Here is a 20,281-nt window from a genome sequence, read left to right on the forward strand (position 1 = left end):
CTAATGAGTTGTTCGTAACGAACAAACGGAGCTGCACCACGCGCTGGTGCTGCCCTGCACCCCCCGTGTGCCTCGAGGGCCGCCCCCGGCGCTCCGGTGGGTTTCGGGGCGGGCGGTGTCCGCTCGGGCGCGCCCAGAGATGAAAGGGCCGCTCCGTCTGATCCCGAAACTCTCATAAATGTGAATGGAGATTACTTCAAGGTGTAACGAGGGCAGAATTGCGGCCCCTCAGGGCAGCGAGGGGCGAGGACTGAGAAATAAAGGGACCCGTGAGAGCCGAGCTGGGCGCTCGCGCAGTGCTGCGGGCAGGACCGCGTTGTGCCCTGCTTCGTTCGGCGGCTTTGGGAATCTCGGCGTCGCCGTAACTCATCGCCGTGATGGTGGCACTGCGACGCCCTACCCGTGTACAGCCCGGATTTTCTTTTTCCCCTTCCTTTCATGTCTTTCGGGTTCCCACAGACTTCAAACTCACCTGCACCAACAGCGAGCCGCCTCCCCGGCTGGAACGTGACCTGAAGTTTCCAAGTATCGTTACCTTGGGCATATTTCTTTCTTTTTTTTTTTTTTTTTTTTTTTTTTTTTCCCTTTCCCACTTGCTAATTTTCGGAATTAGAAGCCAAGGCAGAGCGGAGAGCAGCGCCGCGGGACACTGAGCAGACACTTGTCTGAGCTTGCACGACACCAAGTCCTCAGTGTGAGCACGGGGAATAAAAGGATGTGATGCTCTTCTCGATGTCTTCGCAGCCAGAAACTGTGCAAGCAGTGGCCCTGGTCTGATGTCTGCAGAAACAGCTCACATCTGCTGGGTTTGGGGAGTTAGTGGCTCTCCCATCCCCAATCCCTCAACTCTATTCCCAACCCCTATTTCCACTCCCAGTCCCCATCCTCAATCCCTATTCTCCATCCCCAACCCCTATCCCTCAATCCCCAATCCCTCTCTCCATCCCCAACCCCCATTCTCAATCTCCACCCCTCAATCCCCCATCCCTCACCCCAACTCCCATCCCCACCCCCACCCCTTACCTCCCTTATACGACTTCTGACGTTGATTTTTGCCAGCATCTCCCCCAGCCACCCACTGCTCACTATCTGAGCAGGTTTAACACATTGCCAGGGCGCATCAGGCAGGAGGCTTCGGTCAGACAGGGACACGGTGGATTTCGAGCTATTTTTGAAGCCTTTGCCAGCAGTCAGCTCCTGGGTGGGCAGCGATGCTTGCCGTGCTGCTGCAGCCAGCTCCTTGCACTGCTTTTGCCTCCTGAGCCAGCAAACCATGCCAGCTGTGTTTTGGGCAGGCTGAGCTCCCCCAGGAGAGCCGGATCCCTGGAACCGATGGGTGCTGGCTGACAACACAGCAGAGGAGGCTCTTGTCTCCGTACAACTCACCAAGATTTTATTTTAAATAAACGAGCTGTATGTTTTGAAGGGACTGCCCTGCTGTCTGCAGCCATGCTTTGGAAGCTAGGGGAAATGAATGCTGAAATGGCCCAAGTGGCACCGTGCTCCCGGCAGTTCTGCCACCAGGCCCTTCCTGATGCTGGGAAGGATGGACGCGATGCAGCCCAACACACAGCAGGGAGGCAGCAGGGCTGTGGGCGGCCCTTCCCATCCAGCTGTACGGCACACAGATGTCGTTGGCTTTCCTCCCTCATGTCTTGGCTGAAGACCTGGGCCTGCTGCTGTTTCTGGTGTCAGAGCTGTTCCTTACAGGCAGCTCAGCGGGAAGCAGATGGTACAGATGATGGTGTGACTGCTCCACTGCCCCCCACATCCCTAACTGCTCCCCCAGCTGCCCTCCAGGCCCCTAATTACCTCAACAGCCCCCTACATCCCGACCCCCTAGCTGCTCCCCAAACCCTTAATTGATCCCCCAACTGCTCTCCAAACTCCCAATCAGCCCCCAGCTGACCCCAAACTCCTAACTGTTCCCCTAGATGCCCCACAACCCCTAATTACCTCCTAACTACCCCCATATTTGTCCCCCATGTCCCCTAACTGATCCCCAAATACATAACTGACACCCTAGCTGCCCCATAAGCTCCTAATCACCTCCTCAATTGCACCCCTAGCTGCCCCCCAAACCCCTAATTACTCCCTAATTACCCCTCGTGTCCCCTAATTGACCCCCAAATCCCCCAACTGACCCCTTAGCTGCCCCTCAAACCCTAATTACTCTCCTAATCACTCTCCTAATTACTCCCCTAATTCCCCCCACCTCCCCTAACTGACCCCCAAACCTCCCAACCACTCCCCTAGTGCCCCCCAACCCTAATCACTCCCTAATCACTCCCTAATTACCCCCGACCTCCCCTAACTGATCCCCAGCGCCTCCAACAGACCCCCTTAGCTGCCCCCAAACCCCTGATTACTCCCCTAATTACCACCCACCTCCCCTAACTGACCCCCAAACTCCCCAACTGACCCTCTAGCTGCCTCCCAACCCTAATTACTCTCCAAATTACTCCCCTAATTACCCCCCACCTCCCCTAACTGACCCCTAAACCCCCCAACCAACCCCCTAGTCCCCCCCAACCCTAATTACTCTCCTAATTACTCCCCTAATTACCACCCACGTCCCCTAACTGACCCCCAAACCCCCCAACCAAGCCCCTAGTCCCCCCCAACACTAATTACTCTCCTAATTACTCCCCTAATTACCACCCACGTCCCCTAACTGACCCCCAACCCCTCCAACCGACCCCTTCGCTGCCCCCCAAGCCCCCATTACTCCCCTAATTACCCCCCGCATCCCCCCCCATCCGGTTCCCGGCCCCGCCCCGTGACGCGGTGCCGTTGCGGGCGGTTCCGCCGGTTCCCGTGGCCGCCATGCTGGTGCCGGTGTTCACGCTGAAGCTGAGCCACAAGCTGCAGCCCCGCACGGTGGCGCTGGGCCGGTTCGACGGCGCGCACCCGTGCCTGGCGGCCGCCACGCAGGCGGGGAAGGTAACGGCGCGGCGCGGCGCGGCGCGGGATCCCCGCCCGGCACGGCGGCCCCCGTGTGACGCGCCGCCCGTGTCCCGCAGGTCCTCGTTCACAGCCCTCACAGCCCCGCTCCGAGGACGGGCGGCAGCCGCTCGGCTCCCAGCGGCCTGGACGCTCACGTGTCGCTGCTCAGCGTCAATCAGGCCGTGACGTGCCTGGCGGCCGGGCCGCTCCGAACCGCGCTGCGACGGGATTGCCTGCTGGTGGGCAGCGGCACGCATCTGCTGGCGTACGACGTGCACCTCAACTCAGACCTGTTCTACCGAGAGGCGAGTTGCGGTGCTGGGGAGGGCTGGGTTAGAGCGTCCCGAGGGAAGGCGTGGAGGAGCCGCGAGGGGTCTGAGCGCGGCGCTGTGGGAGTGAACGGGGTGGGTGAGTGCGGGGGACGGCTGGTGGCTCTGCAGCCCTGCGGTGGCTGTGGGGAGGGGGTGTCAGCCTCTGCTCCCCGGTGGCAGCGATGGGGTGAGAGCGATGGCCTCACGGTGAGGGTCAGGTCGGGTGCCGGGACTCGCAAAGAGCAGCGCTGCGCTGGCAGGGAGGGGCAGTCCGCATCCCCGGAGCGGTTCCAGGAACACACAGACCTGGTCTGCGTGTTGGTGCTGGGCTGACGGTTGGACCTCAGGATCTCAGAGGTCTTTCCAGCCTCAGTGACCGCGTGATGCAAAGGTTAAAAACAAAATATACAGCTGAGTATGTGAGAGAGCCAGCCCTCACCAAGTGTAATGCAGCACCCGGCAGGACCAGGATGTTCTGATGGGCGTTTGGGGCTCAGCTCAACTGGTGGGACTGTGACAGTCTAAGCTATCGGTGCGCACGTCCTGCGGAGTGCTAGCATTTGTGGAATAGCAGAGAGCAGCAGGAACTGCCAGGGAACAGGAGACTGCTGGGAGAAACTTGAGGAGGCCTTGGGTTCATGCAACAGCACAACTTCTCCATTAGAGCATCAGTCTGCTGCCACACGTGCACGTGTCATAACAACGCAGTTCTCCGACTTAGAGCTTCTGTCCTAACCAAGCTGCTGGCCAGACTTCGCGTGTCATGTTGTTATTCTGTTACTATCCTTATTAGCCCCTTCCCAGATCGGTGCTCTCCCATCGTGTCCTGCCATCCCTCTGCTGTAAGCAGCCCCATGATGTGAGAGAGATGTGCATGCATGGAGGTGTGGTTGTGCATCCCCAGCACTGCTGGGAAGGAAGCATGGTGATGTTTTCATGTCTGCATTCTGATGCCTCACACTCGGTTTTGTTCCTTTAATGACCCTCATAGGTTTCAGATGGAGCCAACGCAATTGTTCTTGGAAAGCTGGGGGATATACCATCTCCTCTCGCTATTATTGGTGGCAACTGTGCCCTGCAAGGCTTTGACTATGAAGGAAATGACCTCTTTTGGACGGTAGGGTTACACACAACGCTTTGGCTTCATTGAAAGTCCCTTTTGATGGCATGAATTGCCATGTTGGGTGTTTGGTTTTTTTTTAATACAATAAATAATAATTTGGTTGTTGAACAGCTTTCTTATTTCATTTCAGAGCTTAAACTGTGTTTTGACCTGTGTTCGTTGCATCAAATGGTGCTTGAATGTCGACTGCATTCACTGCACTGGGGATAATAACAGTGGTTCACCCTCCGACCGCTTTCCTCAATGCTGAAGACAGCCTTTCTCATTTTAGGTTACAGGAGACAACGTTCGGTCCCTAGCACTGTGTGACTTCGATGGCGATGGCAAAGCTGAGGTTTGTTTGTAGCCATTTATATGTGAATTCAGCTGATTTCATGGTATTGCAGTGAAGGGGAGATTAGCGAGTGCACCTGGCTTAGGTGATCAGCAGAGGGATCCTGATGAGGAAGCTGCCCCTTTTCCAGGCTGCAGCCTGGCAGAAGCACACACAGTGGCTCAATCCTCGTTCATGGAGCTGCACTGCTCTCTGGTGCTGCTTGGATTGAGGGAAATGAGGCATCTTTGGGTCTTGGCACTGGTAGTGCCTTGCCTTGGTGAGTGCGTGGCCAGCTGTCATGGGCCGTGCTCTTATGTCCGTGTACCACACCAGAAGTACAGGAGAAATGTAATGTCTCTTATCATTGCTCACAAGGCACCTGCGCTGTGATAGGGAATGAGAAGATGGAAGACCTGATGAAGAGCCAGTGTCTTCTTTGCTCACCCGTTTTGGGCTCAAACTGGATGTAACCCATGGAATGGGTCCAGAGGAGGCCACTAGGATGATCAGAGGGCTGGGGCACCTCTCCTATGAAGAAAGGTTGAGGGAACTGGGCTTGTTTAGCTTGGAGGAGACTCCAAGGACACCTCTATGTGGCCTTCCAGTAGAGAGGGTAGCATATAATTGGGGGGAACGGCTGTTTACATGGGTAGACAGTGATAGGACAAGGGGGAATGGTTTTAAACTAAGACAGGGGAGGTTTAGGTTGGATATCAGGAGGAAGTTTTTCCCCCAGAGGGTGGTGAGGCACTGGCACAGGTTGCCCAAGGAGGCTGTGGATGCCCCATCCCTGCAGGCATTCAAGGCCAGGCTGGATGTGGCTCTGGGCAGCCTGGGCTGCTGGTTGGCGACCTGCACACAGCAGGGGGTTGGAACTGGATGAGCGCTGTGCTCCTTTGCAACTCAGGCCATTCTGTGGTTCTGTCAATTTGCCCTTGCTTTGCAGTAGGGCAGCCACCCTTGTAGGAGGATTGGTGACACTTCGATGTGTGGTTCAGTGGTTTTGAGTTTCTGTGTTATTTTTGCAGCTTCTTGTTGGCTCTGAAGATTTTGACATCCGAGTGTTTAAAGAAGATGTGATCGTGGCAGAAATGTCAGAAACAGAGGTAAATTACTTGCAGCTAATATTTATTGTAATTGTGGGTGGAACTCAAAACACTGTGTACTGTAAAGCTGCTCTGGTTACTCTGGTTTAAATGCATTGTGTAGGTAAATAGTTACCTACTTGGCACTGTGTCTGTCCTTCCAGAGTTGCAAAAGTCAGAGTTTAACAACGCCTTTGATAACACTTGGATGAGGTTTCTGACATGTTTGTGTACAAACCTTTAACTGACCTGCCTGGAAATCAGGGCCCTGGCCAAAGGGCTGTGTGTTCCTGGCAGGGCCCTGTGGCTGACACACTGCCTTCTGTGTTACAGGACGTCCTCTGCTGCAGTTCTCAAATTCTGTGATGAAGTCGCTTGTCTCGAGTGTGTCCACATGGGGAATGGCAGGGTGGAAAGAATCTCCATTGCACACAAGTTGTATAAACAGGGCTGTGCCTCGGTAGCACCTGCATTAAGAGCTTTGTCCTTGAAAAACTGAGGTCTCCCTACTGCCCAAGTTAGGACTAGAAGGCTTAGTTAGCTATTAAACTGCTTACAGAGAGTCTTAAAGAGCAGTGCAGGCTGTGTTCCAGGAGAGGAAGCTGTTACTGCTGGTAGGATTAGAGCCAGGCATTGTAAGCAGTACGTTCTGCTCTCTGATAACCAATCTGGGGTTGTGTTGTGATTCCTAGTTAAGGGAAGGGAGCAGTCTGTGGCTCTCACGTGCTGTTTGTTTCCAGATCTACGGTCAAATTGCTTTAAGTTCACGCCTGCACAGCCTTAAGGCCTACTGCAGTCTTTCTGCTCTAGTTTGGGAGGATGCAGCTTCACCAAACCTAAAGGCAGGGGACAACAGCTGTGTGCATTGTGCTCCTTTTAGAAGACTTGAGTAGTGTGCCTTCTCGGTGTTTAATTCTGTTGGAACAGATCACAAAGGTTGCTGTGATTTGTGATAAATGGGTGCTTTGGGTGGACAGGGAGTTCTGCTGTGCGGGTGGGTTCTGCTCTGTCTGGGGCCTCTGTCCTCCCAGGGAGCTCAGGATTTGGAGGGTGGTGTTACATGGGAAAGGCTTTGGAGAACGAGGGCAAAGGGTTTGGAAACAGTGTTCTATAGCAAGAAATCCAGGAGCGTGCTCAGCTGAGATGAATTTGGCTTACCTGTGTCTTTCATGGCTGTGTGCAGATAACTGTGCAGGACTCAGTCAGGGGCGCCAGGACTCCCATGAGGGATGCTGTGCGTGCCTTAAACCTGACCCCGGGGTGCTCGTGTACATGGTGGTGATGAGTGGTTCCTTCCCAATAGACTGGAATGGATTCACTGGAAATCTTCACAGTGGGAAGGTCTGGGTTCTGTGTGAAGGATTGAACTGAAGGACTGAGCTGCTTTGTACAGGAGAGCGGGCGGCTGCTTGCATCTGTTCCTCCAGCACTGAGTTGTGCAGTGTTTGTGCATGGAGAAGGGCTGCAGTCCAAGCACTGAGAGGCCTTGCTCAGTGAGGAGCTGTAGGGTAATGGGTCTTAAAGGAGTGAGAAACACTCTGGGCTGTGACTCTCAGGTCTTTCCCTGGAGCCGTTACTGAGGTAATGCCTGGCCTGCTGTTCTGATTGTCTTCCAGCAGAAGCCAACTGTGGGAGCTGTTAATTTTTATCGTGCTGATCTCGGGCAGAGCTTTTCTACCAATAATATCTCTAGGGTTTTCCCAGCCCATGTAATGTTGAACTCCTTTGCATCCTCAGGTCCTGAAGCTCCAGGGAGCGCTGTGTGTGGGGAGCAGTTTTTGGGTGTTAGCACCAGAGACCACAAGAATCCTCTGAGCAGTTGTGCTGCTGTTTGTGGTAATAAATACTTGGTCAAAACACGGTTTGAGGGCAGTTCTGCAAGCTTTGTTGAATTGTGCGTTAACACAGACAGCACAGCTTGTGTGAGGAAACCCTGCAAGGCTTTTGGTGGGGTTAAACTGAGCTCTAAACACAGTTCCTTTGGTGTTCTGTGCTCCACACAGTGGTCTTAATTACAGCTAGCTTCCAATGGAGTGCGGTTCATGTGGAGACTGTGTGTAGGCTGCTCTTGGGGGTACAGAAGTTGGTGTGTTCTCACTGCTGTGTTCTCTCTATCTCTCCCTTCCCTCTCCAAGACTGTGACTGCCCTCAGCCCCATGTATGGCAGTCGCTTTGGCTATGCTCTTTCCAATGGCACGGTGGGAGTGTACGACAGGACGTCCCGCTACTGGAGGATTAAGGTCAGTCCTGCCTTGCAGCATCAGCACTGAGAGCTTGAAGCCTCCAGGGGAGCTGGTAGCTAATCTCTGCTTGTTGATGCTACCCAAACTCCGTAGACGGTTTGACATTTTCTACTGAGCATAGTTTGTATGTCATGTAATTACGTAATTGATGTAATTACCATATTACAAAACAAACCCGTTTTTATAGATCCAAGCAAAATCAACAGTATGTCAGTTCCTTCAGTTCTTTTGGGATTGTTGGCGATGACTTAACGCTGCTAAAACCGTATGCTTAGGGATGCTCCAGCTTTGTGGGGTCACTCAGCAACCAGAGGTCCAGCAGAAAAATGTGAGTTTGTTGTTGGGAAATGCCTCTGGCTGTGTTGTTAAACCAACAGATTGTTTTCCAGGCACTGAATGTGTCTTACATTGTATGTGTTCAAAGCTAATTTTTCCTTTTTGTAGACTCATTCTCCAGGGTCTTGCATGTGTCAGGTTAGAAGGTGCACCCAAGCATAGTTTGTGCTGTTTTCTGTCCTCAGTCTAAGAACCATGCGATGAGCATCCATGCATTTGACCTGAACTCTGATGGTGTGTGTGAGCTGATCACCGGCTGGTCCAATGGGAAGGTGAGTGTGTGCTGCAGGGAGCGAGGAGCTGTGGGTCTGCAAGCTGTGTTTGAACCAGGCCGCTAAATGGTCTTAAGTAGAGCAGACAGAATATTAAAGGCTGCTGAGGAGCTGTCGTGGTAAACCTAGTTTGCCTGGGGAGTCCTTGCCAGATGCAAGATCAGCCAGAGAAAGCCTTCCTCTTAGTTCAGAGCAAATTGCTAAGGTGTGGTAAGCTGTTTCTATGGTAGCAAAGATCACGTGCAACATCCTAGAGCTCTCCCGTGTGTCTTTTCAGCTTTGTCTTGAGTGCGTGGTAATCATCTTCTGCTGTGTTTCCTGAATGTTCTCCAGCTGCAGGGGACGAGTGGTTATGGGAGAGGGCAGCGGCGTCGGTCCTGGCTGTGGCAGGATTAGAGTAAATCCATCAGTGTCATTTAATCTGATGTCGAGGCGTTCCACGCAGCTCAGTCTGGGCTCTTAAGCCTGCTGCTTGGTGTTCCCCTTGCCAAAAATGGCTGTTCTAGTTGCCAATTCTCTCTTGGACGCAGCTTGCCAATTTTTTTTTTTTGGTAAATCTGCTTTCATAGCACCTCTCATTACTCTCATTAGCCTAGGGGAATTTAATTAACTTTGTATCAAGCTGGCAGCCTAGAGTCTGGGTATGTTGCAACTTCTGTTGGATTAGGTGTCTAATATTGCTAAAGTGAGCACCCTTCCTCTGTACGCCTTTTGCTCTTTCAGCTGCAGGCCCTGTCCTATCTGTTGGCCTGAAGCAGCTCCCAGCTCTTGGAAACAGCACTGCTGGGTGCTGTGCTTTGGCACAGATGTGCTGCGCAGAGCTGAGCCCCCTGCTCCATCCTCTTCCTTTCAAAGATAACTAAAAGTTGTTCATCAGTCCAGGACAGCAGCTTAGCCAAAAAGCTGTGCATACTGCATTGAGGCTATGTCCAGTCTGCATCCATCATCACTGCATCCACGTGTGCACAGCCTTCCCTGTGTCGGCGTGTGATCCCCTTTTCTTCCTTCCTGCTGTTTGTAGCTGCATCTCTGAAGAGCAGTTCCTTTCACCTGAGCCTGTCGACAGGTCGCTTCCTGATGATGTATCTTCCATCTGTGGCCCTGTGCTCAGCAGGACTGCAGCTCCACGAGTGGTGAATGCCACCACGATGCGTGTTTTGGAGCTGGCTGTTCTGTTCATGTCCCTCATCTCTGTGCTGCTCCAGGTTGATGCACGCAGTGACCGAACCGGGGAGGTCATCTTTAAGGACAACTTTGCTTCCTCGATTGCAGGAGTGGTGGAAGGGGATTACAGGATGGATGGGAGCACGCAGTTAATCTGCTGTTCGGTTGATGGTGAAGGTAGGAGGGCTGGTTGAAACAGCAGTTCTGCACGCAGCAGTGTCAGGCGTATCGTGTCGTCTCAGATGAGCTAACCTCTGATTCTGTTCTGTAGGCGTTTCTGTGTGCCAGACTCCCTTGGCTTTGTGAGAAGTGAAGGGAACTTTGCGTTAGGCTATCTGCTAACGGGATTCAGATATTGCCTTCTCTGTGCTAATCAGTGTGTATGTCGTTATGATCCAAGGTGCCACCAAAATCCATTTGCCTAAATGACAAAGTCCCATCCTAAAAGTGCAAAGAGAAATATACTCAGTAAAGACTGTGGTTCTTCAGGCAACAGCATGAAGGACGAATATATGGGAGGTCTTTTTTTTGTGTGTGATTCCTTGGCTACTTAACAGTCACTAAAGGGGGGCAGAGAAGTAAAAAAACATATAAGTATTTTGGTTTTGTGAATAGTTATTGTATTAGAAATGTTGGGTGTTAACAGCCCTTTGTTTCCTGGAAAATACTCTTCTGAGACTGCAGAGCTGCTGGTTTTATCCACCAGACTTTCAAGAAGTGACACCTGCTTGCTGTGAATGGAAACAGATATGACCATAGATACTTAAATTAGCTCAGTTTGAGTTTATGGGGCTCCAGGAGAGACACTGGTGTGATGATCCAGCTGCTTGGCTGCAGTGGCCTGAGACAAACAGATCTAGCACAACCCGTTGGGAACAAAAGCCTTTCCTGTGCAATGGCACAGTGTTTTGCTGTCTGTCTTAATCTCAGGCTGCTGGGAAGTGCTTCACTTGGGATTCAGCACTTCAGCCCCATCCCAAGCCTGCCCAAGGGGCTGCATGCAGTTATGAAGGTCTCTTGTCCTCGTTAGGCTGTGTGTGTAAGTGTCAGATCTGTGTGTGTTCGTTCTGTGCAGTGCGGGGTTATCTGCCGGGAGGAGAGGAGATGAAGGGAAACCTGATGGATACGTGTGCAGAGCAGGACGTGATCCGAGAACTCAGTCAAAAGAAACAAAACCTGCTGCTGGAGTTAAGAAATTATGAGGAAAACGCAAAGGTACCACTTATGCGGTGTGTGGGGCCAAGCCCTGGCTTCCCATTGCTATAAAGGTGGGAGGAGGTCGTGGGGCAGTCTGGACAAGTCAGAGCTGTAGCCTGTAATCTGCAGTGAGACTGTCTGCTTGGGATTCCTGCTTGTGCCTTGTGCAAGTGCAGAACATGCTTTTCTTATTTAATAAGTCATATTCTCCTCGCCTTGTCTGCCTGCTGGAGCAGTTAAACAGAATGGGCTTTGGTTCAGCACGAAATTGTCTGAAAATTGTAATTTTCAAAGCCTGAGCCAACCTGGGAGTCAGAGGGGCTATGTGAGAGCACTGCCAGGGTGTTGGTGTGCTTCCACCTCCACGGGGAAGGCACAGAGTGCTTTGCAAAGCAGTCTGAGGAACAAGCAGGCTCACGTTGAAAGAGTAAAAGAGCACAGTGGCAAAAACACAGAGTTGTGCTTACAATTGAAAACGCATGTCTTTTAGCTTGCTAGAATAAAAATGGTGAAAATGGAGATTGTGTTCCTGAAGGGTTTTGTGCTCTGGAACAGGCTGAGCTGAGCCCGCAGCTGAAGGAAGCTGATGGGCAGAGAGGTGTGATTCCAGCCAACACCCAGCTGCAGACCTCCCTGTCGGTTAACCTGGGCTCTGACAGCCAGTCTGCTCACGTGGAGCTGTGCATCTCCACCACCAATGGTGAGCCACAGTCTGCAACCACCACCACCACTGATCTCCATGTAAATTCATGCAAACGTTTAGTTATATTTAGCTGATGCTTTGCCTGTCTCCCCTTCGCTGTCTGTAATTTCCCCTTTGTGGCAGCTTTCCTTCCACAGTTTTGAGTCAAGCTGTGCTCCTTTGATGGGTTTTGGGAGAGAGGAGTTGGGTGGGATTTGTTTCTCATTGTGTTTTGTTTTCCAAGGCAGTTAACACTTAGCTTGGATGAAATGAGTGCTGGGGATCCCTGCAGCACTCTTTGTGTTGACTGTAAGCATTAATGAAGAGTGCTGTTGTTCCCCAGTGAAAGCAAAGTGCCCACCACTAAGTGCAACCATCTGTAGGGAGGGATAAACATCCATAACAGCATTTTTGTTATGAAAAGCAACCAGCCAATTAAACCCAGCCCACTAAGGCAGCAGCAGAGCACCTGTCCCAGAAATTTACAGCCAATCTTGCATGCCTGTGGGTGGGTTATGCAGTATTCAGGTAAACGGGATGTGGGGAGTGCTGCAGCCTGGAGCTCCAGCTCCTGCACCGTGTTGGTGCAGGCATTGTGTGAATGCAGCTGGGCCTCGGCTTGGGGCAGGAACCAAGCAGAATCAGCAAAGTCGCCCAGCACCAGGCACGCAGAGGGTGCAGGCAGTTCCAGGTGTAGTGCTGCTCATCTGGGGCACGTTCACAGTTCAGGAGAGCTGCTTGTGCTTAACTCTGAAGAACATGGTGGCTAACATGACAGCTGTTCATTGAGAAACTGTTTTTCCTCCTTGTTGCTAAGACACAATCATCCGTGCTGTGCTGATCTTTGCTGAGGGCATATTTGAAGGAGAGAGCCACGTGCTGCATCCTAGCCTCCAGAACCTCTCAAGCTGCGTTCGAGTTCCCCTCACTCCACCCAAAGATGTCCCTGTGGATTTGCACATCAAAGCCTTTGTGGGTTATGGGAACAGGTGAGGTTTGTGCTGTGAACTCTGTTGGTCTCCACAGCAAACACTGGAGATGTGGCTCCACACTTGTCCCACTGGAACGGTACCATTAATTCCCCCATGCCTCAATTCTCTCATTGCTGGAATATCCTCTTGTACATACTGTTATCCTGTGCTGCTGGGCTCTTCTTCAGGCACTCATAGGGTCCTGCTGTGCTCCAGCTCTGCCTTCTAGGAGCAGTGAGTGGTTCTTGTCCAGGGCATGCCTTGCTGTGGATCTGCCCCTTAGAGGCCTGCGTGCTGGCAGCTCTGCCCATGGTACATGAGCAAACCTGGAGGCACTGCGCCATCTTTCAGACCACAGAGTGACCCTGAACCTGACTTTGGGGCTAGTAGGATATGCCTGTTTTCAAGATAACATTTTTCCAGTTTCCTCTTCATATACATCTGTCTTTCTCCCTGCTCACATCTACTGCATCTGGCAGCGTCCCAGGAAGCAGCACCTGAACAGGGAGCTGTGTTTTGAGTGTGAGCCAACCACTGCAGAAAGAATGTATGGAGCTGAATTCCCTTTTTGCTTCCTCTATTCTTTGTTGCTGCTTTTAGTAGGATTTTGCCAAAACTGTTAATAAATGATCCAGTTATGTAGCAGAATCTTAAATGTAAGCATGTATTTTGTTGGAAGGATTACGGAAAATGTAGGCAATGGGGAGGAATCATTCAGCCTCATACAGGGATGTGTTCAGCCTGGAATTTCCAATTCCCACAGCTTCCAGCTGTTTACCAGTGTTAAGCAGTTGATTCTGTCACTGGGAGCTGCTGATGTTAATGCTCAGCCACAAGAGACCCAGCAGCCCTTGTAGGAGGTGAGTCTCTGTGATGTTAGTAACCATCCTTCCTTTTGGATTCTTCCAGCACACAGTTCTACGTATTTGAGCTGACCAAACAGCTCCCCCGCTTTTCAATGTATGCCCTGAGCAGCCCAGACTCGGCCACGGAGCCGCTGAGCTTTGTGAGCTGTGCAACAAATGAGAGGCCGCAAAGGGTGAGTGATTGCTCTGCTGCCTGGTCCTGCTGATACACAGCGCACGGAGGGCTGGCAGTTAGCTTGAGATTTCCAAGATGAAATATTATTATGTGCTGCCAGCCTTTGGAGTTCTGCAGAGAATAGGATAGAGGCAACGCGGTGCCCAGAGGGTGGCTCAGGTAGCTGGCAAGTGAGCGGTGGAGCTGCAGTGTAGGTTCTGCAAGATCTGAATTGTGAGATGGCAGTGATGAGAGCCCATCTGCTCCCACGTAACTGCGGGGCTCTGTCATGCCTGCATGACTTTTCCCATGTTAAGTGGTCAAGGCAAAAAAAAAAAAAAAAAAAAAAAAAAAAAAAAAAGCAAAGCAAGATTGAGGAAAAATTTCCTTTAAATTCTTATGGTGGAATGCAGCTTTGCTTCCTAGCTTTCTCCTGTCTCTGGGCCTTATTGTACTTTTTGGTCTTTGGTCTCCTATTGTCAGATTTGATTTTCTTGCAAAGATTCTACTTTGGAGCAGGGAGCCAACTGCTCCCATCTCAACAAGTTCCCAGCATTGATATGAGAGATGAATTGGAGCGAATGGAGCTCCCAAGATAACCTGAACGGAGCCCTGGTGTCATGTGCACATGTAGGGCCATTGCATGGCTCTCCAGACTTTGCACACAGCTGATGGCTGATGCTCTTTGTTTTATTTTTTGTAAGATTATTATGTGGCTGAATCAGAGCTTCTTGCTACCAGAGGATGCGGAGTTTCAGAGCGCTCCCTTTCAGGTTTGCTTCACTTCCCTTCGTAATGCAGGCCAGCTCCTCATCAAAATCAAGCCTGGTGGCGAGGTGAGTAACTTCAGAGACAAAGGGAGTGCCCATGTTGTTACACACCGCTGAATCTTAAGGGTGGTTCCAACGTGGGGCTGTGAGAATGAAGGAGGACTGAACAGGCAGAGGAAGTACTCGAGTTCTGAGGGTGTCTTTTGGCAGTTGGAGTCTGTGTTGCTGCTAGTGGGTAAAATTCCAGTGCCAGTCAACAAAGCGAATTGTTCAGGCTACAAAAGAGTAGGAAGGCATTTGTTCCACATGGAGTGGTTCCACGGGGCTGCAGTTTGAGACACAGAGGCCGCCCATAACTTCTGTGCTGTCCTTGTATGCACAAATTCCCCTTTACCCCACACCTCAGTAAAAACCCCTTTGAAATCAGTGTCTCCTTATCTCCAGTAAGCCTTGGAGCTTGTCCTTGCAGCAGTCTTGTCTCTTAGAATGAATTGCTTTGAGCCTAAGCAGCTGTTCTCCAGGCAGCCCTGCTGAGTCGTTTTGGGAGATATTTTGGCATGGAAGAGCATGTAAGTGCTTCCTTGTCCTTTCTGGCAGATCTCTATCAGCACGGATGATATTGATTTAGCTGGTGACATCATCCAGTCCATGGCCTCCTTTCTGGCAATTGAAGATCTGCAGGTGGAAGCAGATTTCCCTGCATACTTTGAGGAGCTGCGGAAAGTGCTGGTAAAGGTGAGAAGGAACTGGGGGCATTGGTACGAGAGGAAAAAAAACTAAGGATCTCCAAACTGCTTTTTCTTCATGTAAATCAGCCAGCAGTGACTTGCTAACTATCCTGTGCAAAGGATGAGGGGTACCCTCAATGTTCTGTGTGTTAAATGGAAGAGGGTTTTGGTCCCCAACAGCTGACTGTTTAGAATAATGTAAATAGGTTGTGTGGGAGACTGAGCTGTGGATTTGGGCCAGGGTGTAAGGTGTGCATCTCATCCTGAGCATCGTTTTGTAGGCTAAAAGGTGCTGCTCCAGCAGCTGGGGGGTGAGGGAAAGGAGGATGCTCCTGGGTTGGTTAAGCTGGAACTTTATTTCTTATTATAGTGGGATGGGGTGTAGCTTAAACAATTCCGAGAGTGCTTGAAGGCCTTTTCTCATGGGTGTTTGCCTTGGCCAGGTGGATGAGCATCACTTGGTGAATCAGCGGCTCACTGCTGACATGGCCGACCACTCCAACCTCATCCGCGTCATGCTGGTTCAGGCAGAAGATGCACGGCTCCTGGGAGACATGTGAGCAGTTGCCACGTTGTGTGTTTTGGGTGTAGGACAGCCAGTGTCTGCTTCTCAGGCAGGAAAAAAAGCACAAAAGCATTTGTGTAGTGGGAGGGATGCCCAGTTGCTGTTCTTTGAGCAGGGTGGTACCTTGGCTGGTTCTACCATGAGCTGTCATTGAGCCTTGCCCTGTTTTTTAGGGGGAGGCAAGCCTGGGGGAGGCAAGAGTGCAGGTTTTGGCCTTGAACTGGCCTTGGGAAGGTAAGAGCTTAGAAAGGACGCAGTAAGGGGAGGAGGAACCGAAAGCTGTCTCTAGTAGGTGTACCTTTGAGAACACCCAGTCTGAAATGTTCAGTTCCAGGCCCTTCACTGTGCTGTCCTGTGCTCTTCTCATTTCCTGCTAAGGGCAGCAGTAAAGAGGTCTGAATCCTGCTGGCCAGTTTTACTTTCACTGGGGCATGCAGCATCTGCGTAAGGAGTCTACCAAGATAGACCTCTCTTTCTTTTTTCCTGTTCAATAATGAGGCTAACCAGCATGTCTAGACGGCTCTGTGGTGCTGTAGCTGCAGTCATGCAGGTAACCGTGGCAGCCCTACAACTGTGCACTGCTGCAGCTTCCTATGGACAGGCCAGGAGTCGCTGTCATGTCCGCAGAGATTCAGCTCACCGTGCTGACTGTCTCCCCAGGAAAAACATGAAGACGCGGTACGTCGAGCTGTACGATCTGAACAGGGATTTGATCAATCAGTACAAAATTCGTTGCAACAATCACACGGAGCTGTTGAGCAATCTGAAAGCAGTGAATCAAGCCATCCAGAGGGCCGGGCGGCTACGTGGTGAGCGTGTGCGTCTGGGGGGATGGGAGTCTCCAGCCCCACTGAGGCTGATATCTCAGACACCAGCCGGGTTGCTTCAGTGGTAGAAGCACAGACAGCCAGCTGCTCGTGGTGGGGAACGCGACCGGTGTTCTGGGAAGAAAGCTCAAAGCAGTTTTCAGTTCTCTGGATGGTATGGAACTCAATGGCTTTGTTTCAGTTCTTCATTTATAGCTAGCTCAGTTAAAAAAATAAAATAAAAAAAGAAGAGCTACTGACACAAGCAAAGCCGTCAGTCTTTATTATTACTGCTTCTGTCAGCCTTTGGTGAAGGATGCATTTTGTTGTATATTCATAGCTTTCCCCTTTCAACAAGTCCTTCAAGCTGCCTTGTAGTAGAGCTATGGAAAATGCTTCCAAGAAAGGGCTTTATTTAAAGAAACACTTCACTGTTTGCTTAAAAACATTCTGAGACCTCTGCGTTTTGAGCCTCATACCTATTTTCAGCACTTCTTTCTCCTTCTAACTGATTTTTTTCTGTTTTTTCACTTCACAGTTGGAAAACCTAAGGCACAGGTGATCGCTGCTTGCCGGGATGCAATAAGAAGCAACAACTTCAACACGCTGTTCAGGATAATGCGTTCGGGGGTCGCATCTTCTTAAAACAACCAGAGAGAGGAACAGCGGTTGTGTAGCGGTGATGTTTCCAGGCTGTAGGACCAAAGCCAACAAGCATCTCATTCATTCCCTGCTCTGCTGTAGGGTGAGGTAATAGCAAAGGTTGGATGTTAGTTAAGGCATCAGTCCAGAAATGTTATTTCTGCAGGCCAGAGGACAGGAGGCTTCTTGAACGGTGCATCAGATGTAAGTGCAAGGGAGGAATTTATGTAAGGCAGAGGTGTATCTGTGAAGCATTTATTTTTCATACAGTAACTTATTTGTGTATTTTAATATATTTTGTAGTTGGGCATCAGTTTTCCCATTAAAATACAGACCGGTTTGGCTGCTTTTGTTCTGATTTAGTTGGGGTGATGCGTACAGTTGTTTGCTGAAAGATGAAACGAAGGTCTGTGCCGTGTTCAGGGTTTGTCTGTCATTGGGTTTGCATTGGAGCTAAGGAACCTGGAGCTGACTGAAATCTCAAACACGGGACCACGAATCTGCTAACTTCAGAATCAAGTTTTTGGAACTTGCTTCCAACTTCTGCAGTCAGCTTGTGCTCCCCAGTTGTGTTATTCTGCATCAGAGAACCCGTGATTTCATTGCAGGGATGTGCTGCTGCTTTGGTAAATTGCAGTCCACTGCACCAGAAGCAGCAAAGGGATAACTGCTGGCTTTGCAGCCAGTTGGTTGAAAGCTGCTGGGTTCCAGCATAGGAAGATAGGAAGCAGTTGGTTTCATACCTGACATTCCTCACACCCACACTGCAGGGAGCTTTGCTTTCAGCTGCTTGTCCGCAGTACTGCTGGATAAAGCTGCAGATGCTGGATGGGCAAGGGTGCATTTCAGGAATGAGGAAAACAAAGTACACGGCCAGGCTTGGTGTGTAATAAAGAGCTAGCAGTATGCAATGGGATCAGGAGGTCTTGATAAATTTCTTGTCCCCTGGCTCAAAACTGTTTATTAGTTGTGGGATCTTTTAAATTGGATTTATATATTACAGTGAAGCTGTAGGTTAGATGTGAAGATAGCGCAGAACCTTTGCCAAAACAAACTTCTCCTAGAAGCTAAAAATACCCTGAACAGGGTGAGGCTGTGTGCCAGGGCTCCCAGCTCCTGCCCCTTCGTCCTGCCTGCTCTGTGGTGTGGGGAGGAGGCAGCCCATCACCTCTGTCAGAGGGGTTCTTGGGCAGCTTCTCAGGGCTGTCAGCTGCACTCACCTCATGGAAGTGCTCTGTCTCTTCAGTGCTGACTCTGAATTAAACCCAGCAGCCTGCTGGTTGCCACAGAGCAGCAACTGGCAATAAGTTGAATGGGAAAATTAATTCCTGTACTGTGTTCTAGCCTCCAGAACAGTCCCTTGCCAGGGCTTCAGCCTTTCAAAATGAAGAATTGAGCTGCCAAATGCGTGGATCTCTGTCACTTCAAATCAGCAGCGGGAGCTCATTTGAATCCTTTAGGAACCTGGTTGTTAGTCAAATCCAGCTTCTTGGTGAGGAGGGTGGTGAGCCACCCATGCTGTTCTAAGCGAGCAAACTGTAAGCCTTGATTATGGAACAGTCTCCTGGCACAAGTCTCAGGCTTTCTGCCACTTGCTGTACTTGTTCCCACTGTTTCCAGCTCTTCTTTTGCTCTTTATGTTCGAAACCTTAATGCTTGCTTGGTAACATTTCTGTAGTCCATTCAGTGATCAGAGAGCCTGTGATCAGAAAGCAGCTTTCCCATCAGCCTAATTTCCAGGGCTGCTCACCAGGCACTTCCAGTCCCAGCTCTGTTTTGCTCTTGGCAGCCTGTCTGCAGTGCTTGTCAGTCTCTGGGTCACAGTCCAGACCTGTGCTGCGGCTGATTTCCTCCAACAACAAGCTTGTCATTTACTTTCCGGTAAAAACAGCTCTCATCTTTGCCAAATGTGAAATCTGCATCCAGGAAGCTGAAGTGCTGCACCAAAGCTTGCAGTCGCATGTTGACATAGAGCAGCCCTTGGCTGGCACACAGCAGCAAGTTGACATAAGCACGGTGCCCAGCTGAACCTGCACCAAGAAATCATTGGCCAACAGTCTGTGCTGGGAAGGGTCAGTCCTCCAGGGCTGTTGCGTAGTATCCAGCTCTCAGGGAGGGGAGGGGAGGTTGTTTACAGCCATTAAACTGCTGGTCAACAACAGAATAACCTCCAAAATCACATGAGAAGAACTGTGTTTGTTGCTGGAGGTTCATGGGAAGGCTGCTTGGAGGGCACCATGCCTCAGGACTCAGGTTTACTCCATGGTGCTCCATGGCATTCTGCCCTGCACTGAAGCTGCTTAAAGGCATCTGCCTTCCCCACGGGGTCCCTTTGCACCTGAGCAGCATGCTGCAGCAGTGCCGTGCTGGATCCGTGCCCTCACCAGGGAGCTGCGTACCAGGGATTTTCCATGACCTAATTCAGGTTCTGGTTTGGAGCTGAGCAAACAAAGCAATGGGGACTGACAGCTGGCAACAGGTTACTTCATGTTAGCCACACTTTCTCTAAATCCCAGGGCTTGCTGTTCACCTCAGCTAATCCTGATGCAGTCCATTCCTCGTGTCAGCACTTATTTCTGTGTTTATGACTGCAGAAATCATTCCCTCAGCCTGGTCTCAAGTTAAGCTGCATCCAATTGCTTCTGTTTCCAGTCCTGTTAACAACCAGATCCTGAGAAACGTGTCGTGAAGCACTGGAATAACTCAGCTCTTGGGGAACAGGAGCTGCTGTGCCCTGCATAGAGCAGCAGGCTTCCTGCTGCAGCCACGCGTGCGTCCTCGCAGGGCTGAGCTGCTAACTGGGGCTGTTTTGTACAAAGCTGCTCTCAGCTGCTCATGCTGTGCCATGTTAATCGCTTACCTGCTCCATTCTGTTGGTTTTTTTTTTAATGCTAACTGCAAATGTAGCTTTATAGGTTGCTTCATCTCAGTCTCCTGTGGCAGAAGGGTGTTTCCCTGCGTGATGGGCTCCATAACCGCCTTGCTCGAGTAGGGGCTGGTGTGCCCTCTAGTGCATTGTTTATTATTAAAAAGCAGAAAGCTTCAAAAGGCACAGTCTTATGGTAGGCTGTTCCAAGCCTCACCAAACACTCTGAGGCTGACGA

At 50.9% G+C, this 20,281-nt stretch overlaps 1 protein-coding gene across 1 annotated transcript; it reads left to right on the forward strand.

Annotated features, from left to right (window-relative positions):
• Nucleotides 1-2,794: 2,794 nt before the first annotated feature.
• On the forward strand, nt 2,795-17,535 carry BBS2 (Bardet-Biedl syndrome 2). The gene is made up of 17 exons (XM_052685287.1): nt 2,795-2,943; nt 3,024-3,251; nt 4,249-4,374; nt 4,652-4,714; nt 5,725-5,802; nt 7,917-8,021; nt 8,546-8,632; nt 9,838-9,973; nt 10,872-11,011; nt 11,549-11,693; nt 12,493-12,664; nt 13,556-13,685; nt 14,371-14,502; nt 15,034-15,171; nt 15,608-15,720; nt 16,390-16,538; nt 17,074-17,535. Exons 1-17 carry the CDS (start codon nt 2,827-2,829, stop codon nt 17,178-17,180), a joined length of 2,166 nt encoding a protein of 721 aa, XP_052541247.1. The 5' UTR covers nt 2,795-2,826; the 3' UTR covers nt 17,181-17,535.
• Nucleotides 17,536-20,281: the final 2,746 nt, after the last annotated feature.

Source organism: Tympanuchus pallidicinctus, unplaced genomic scaffold (assembly GCF_026119805.1).
Source record: "Tympanuchus pallidicinctus isolate F22 unplaced genomic scaffold, pur_lepc_1.0 scaffold22, whole genome shotgun sequence".
Taxonomy (NCBI): Eukaryota; Metazoa; Chordata; class Aves; order Galliformes; family Phasianidae; genus Tympanuchus; species Tympanuchus pallidicinctus.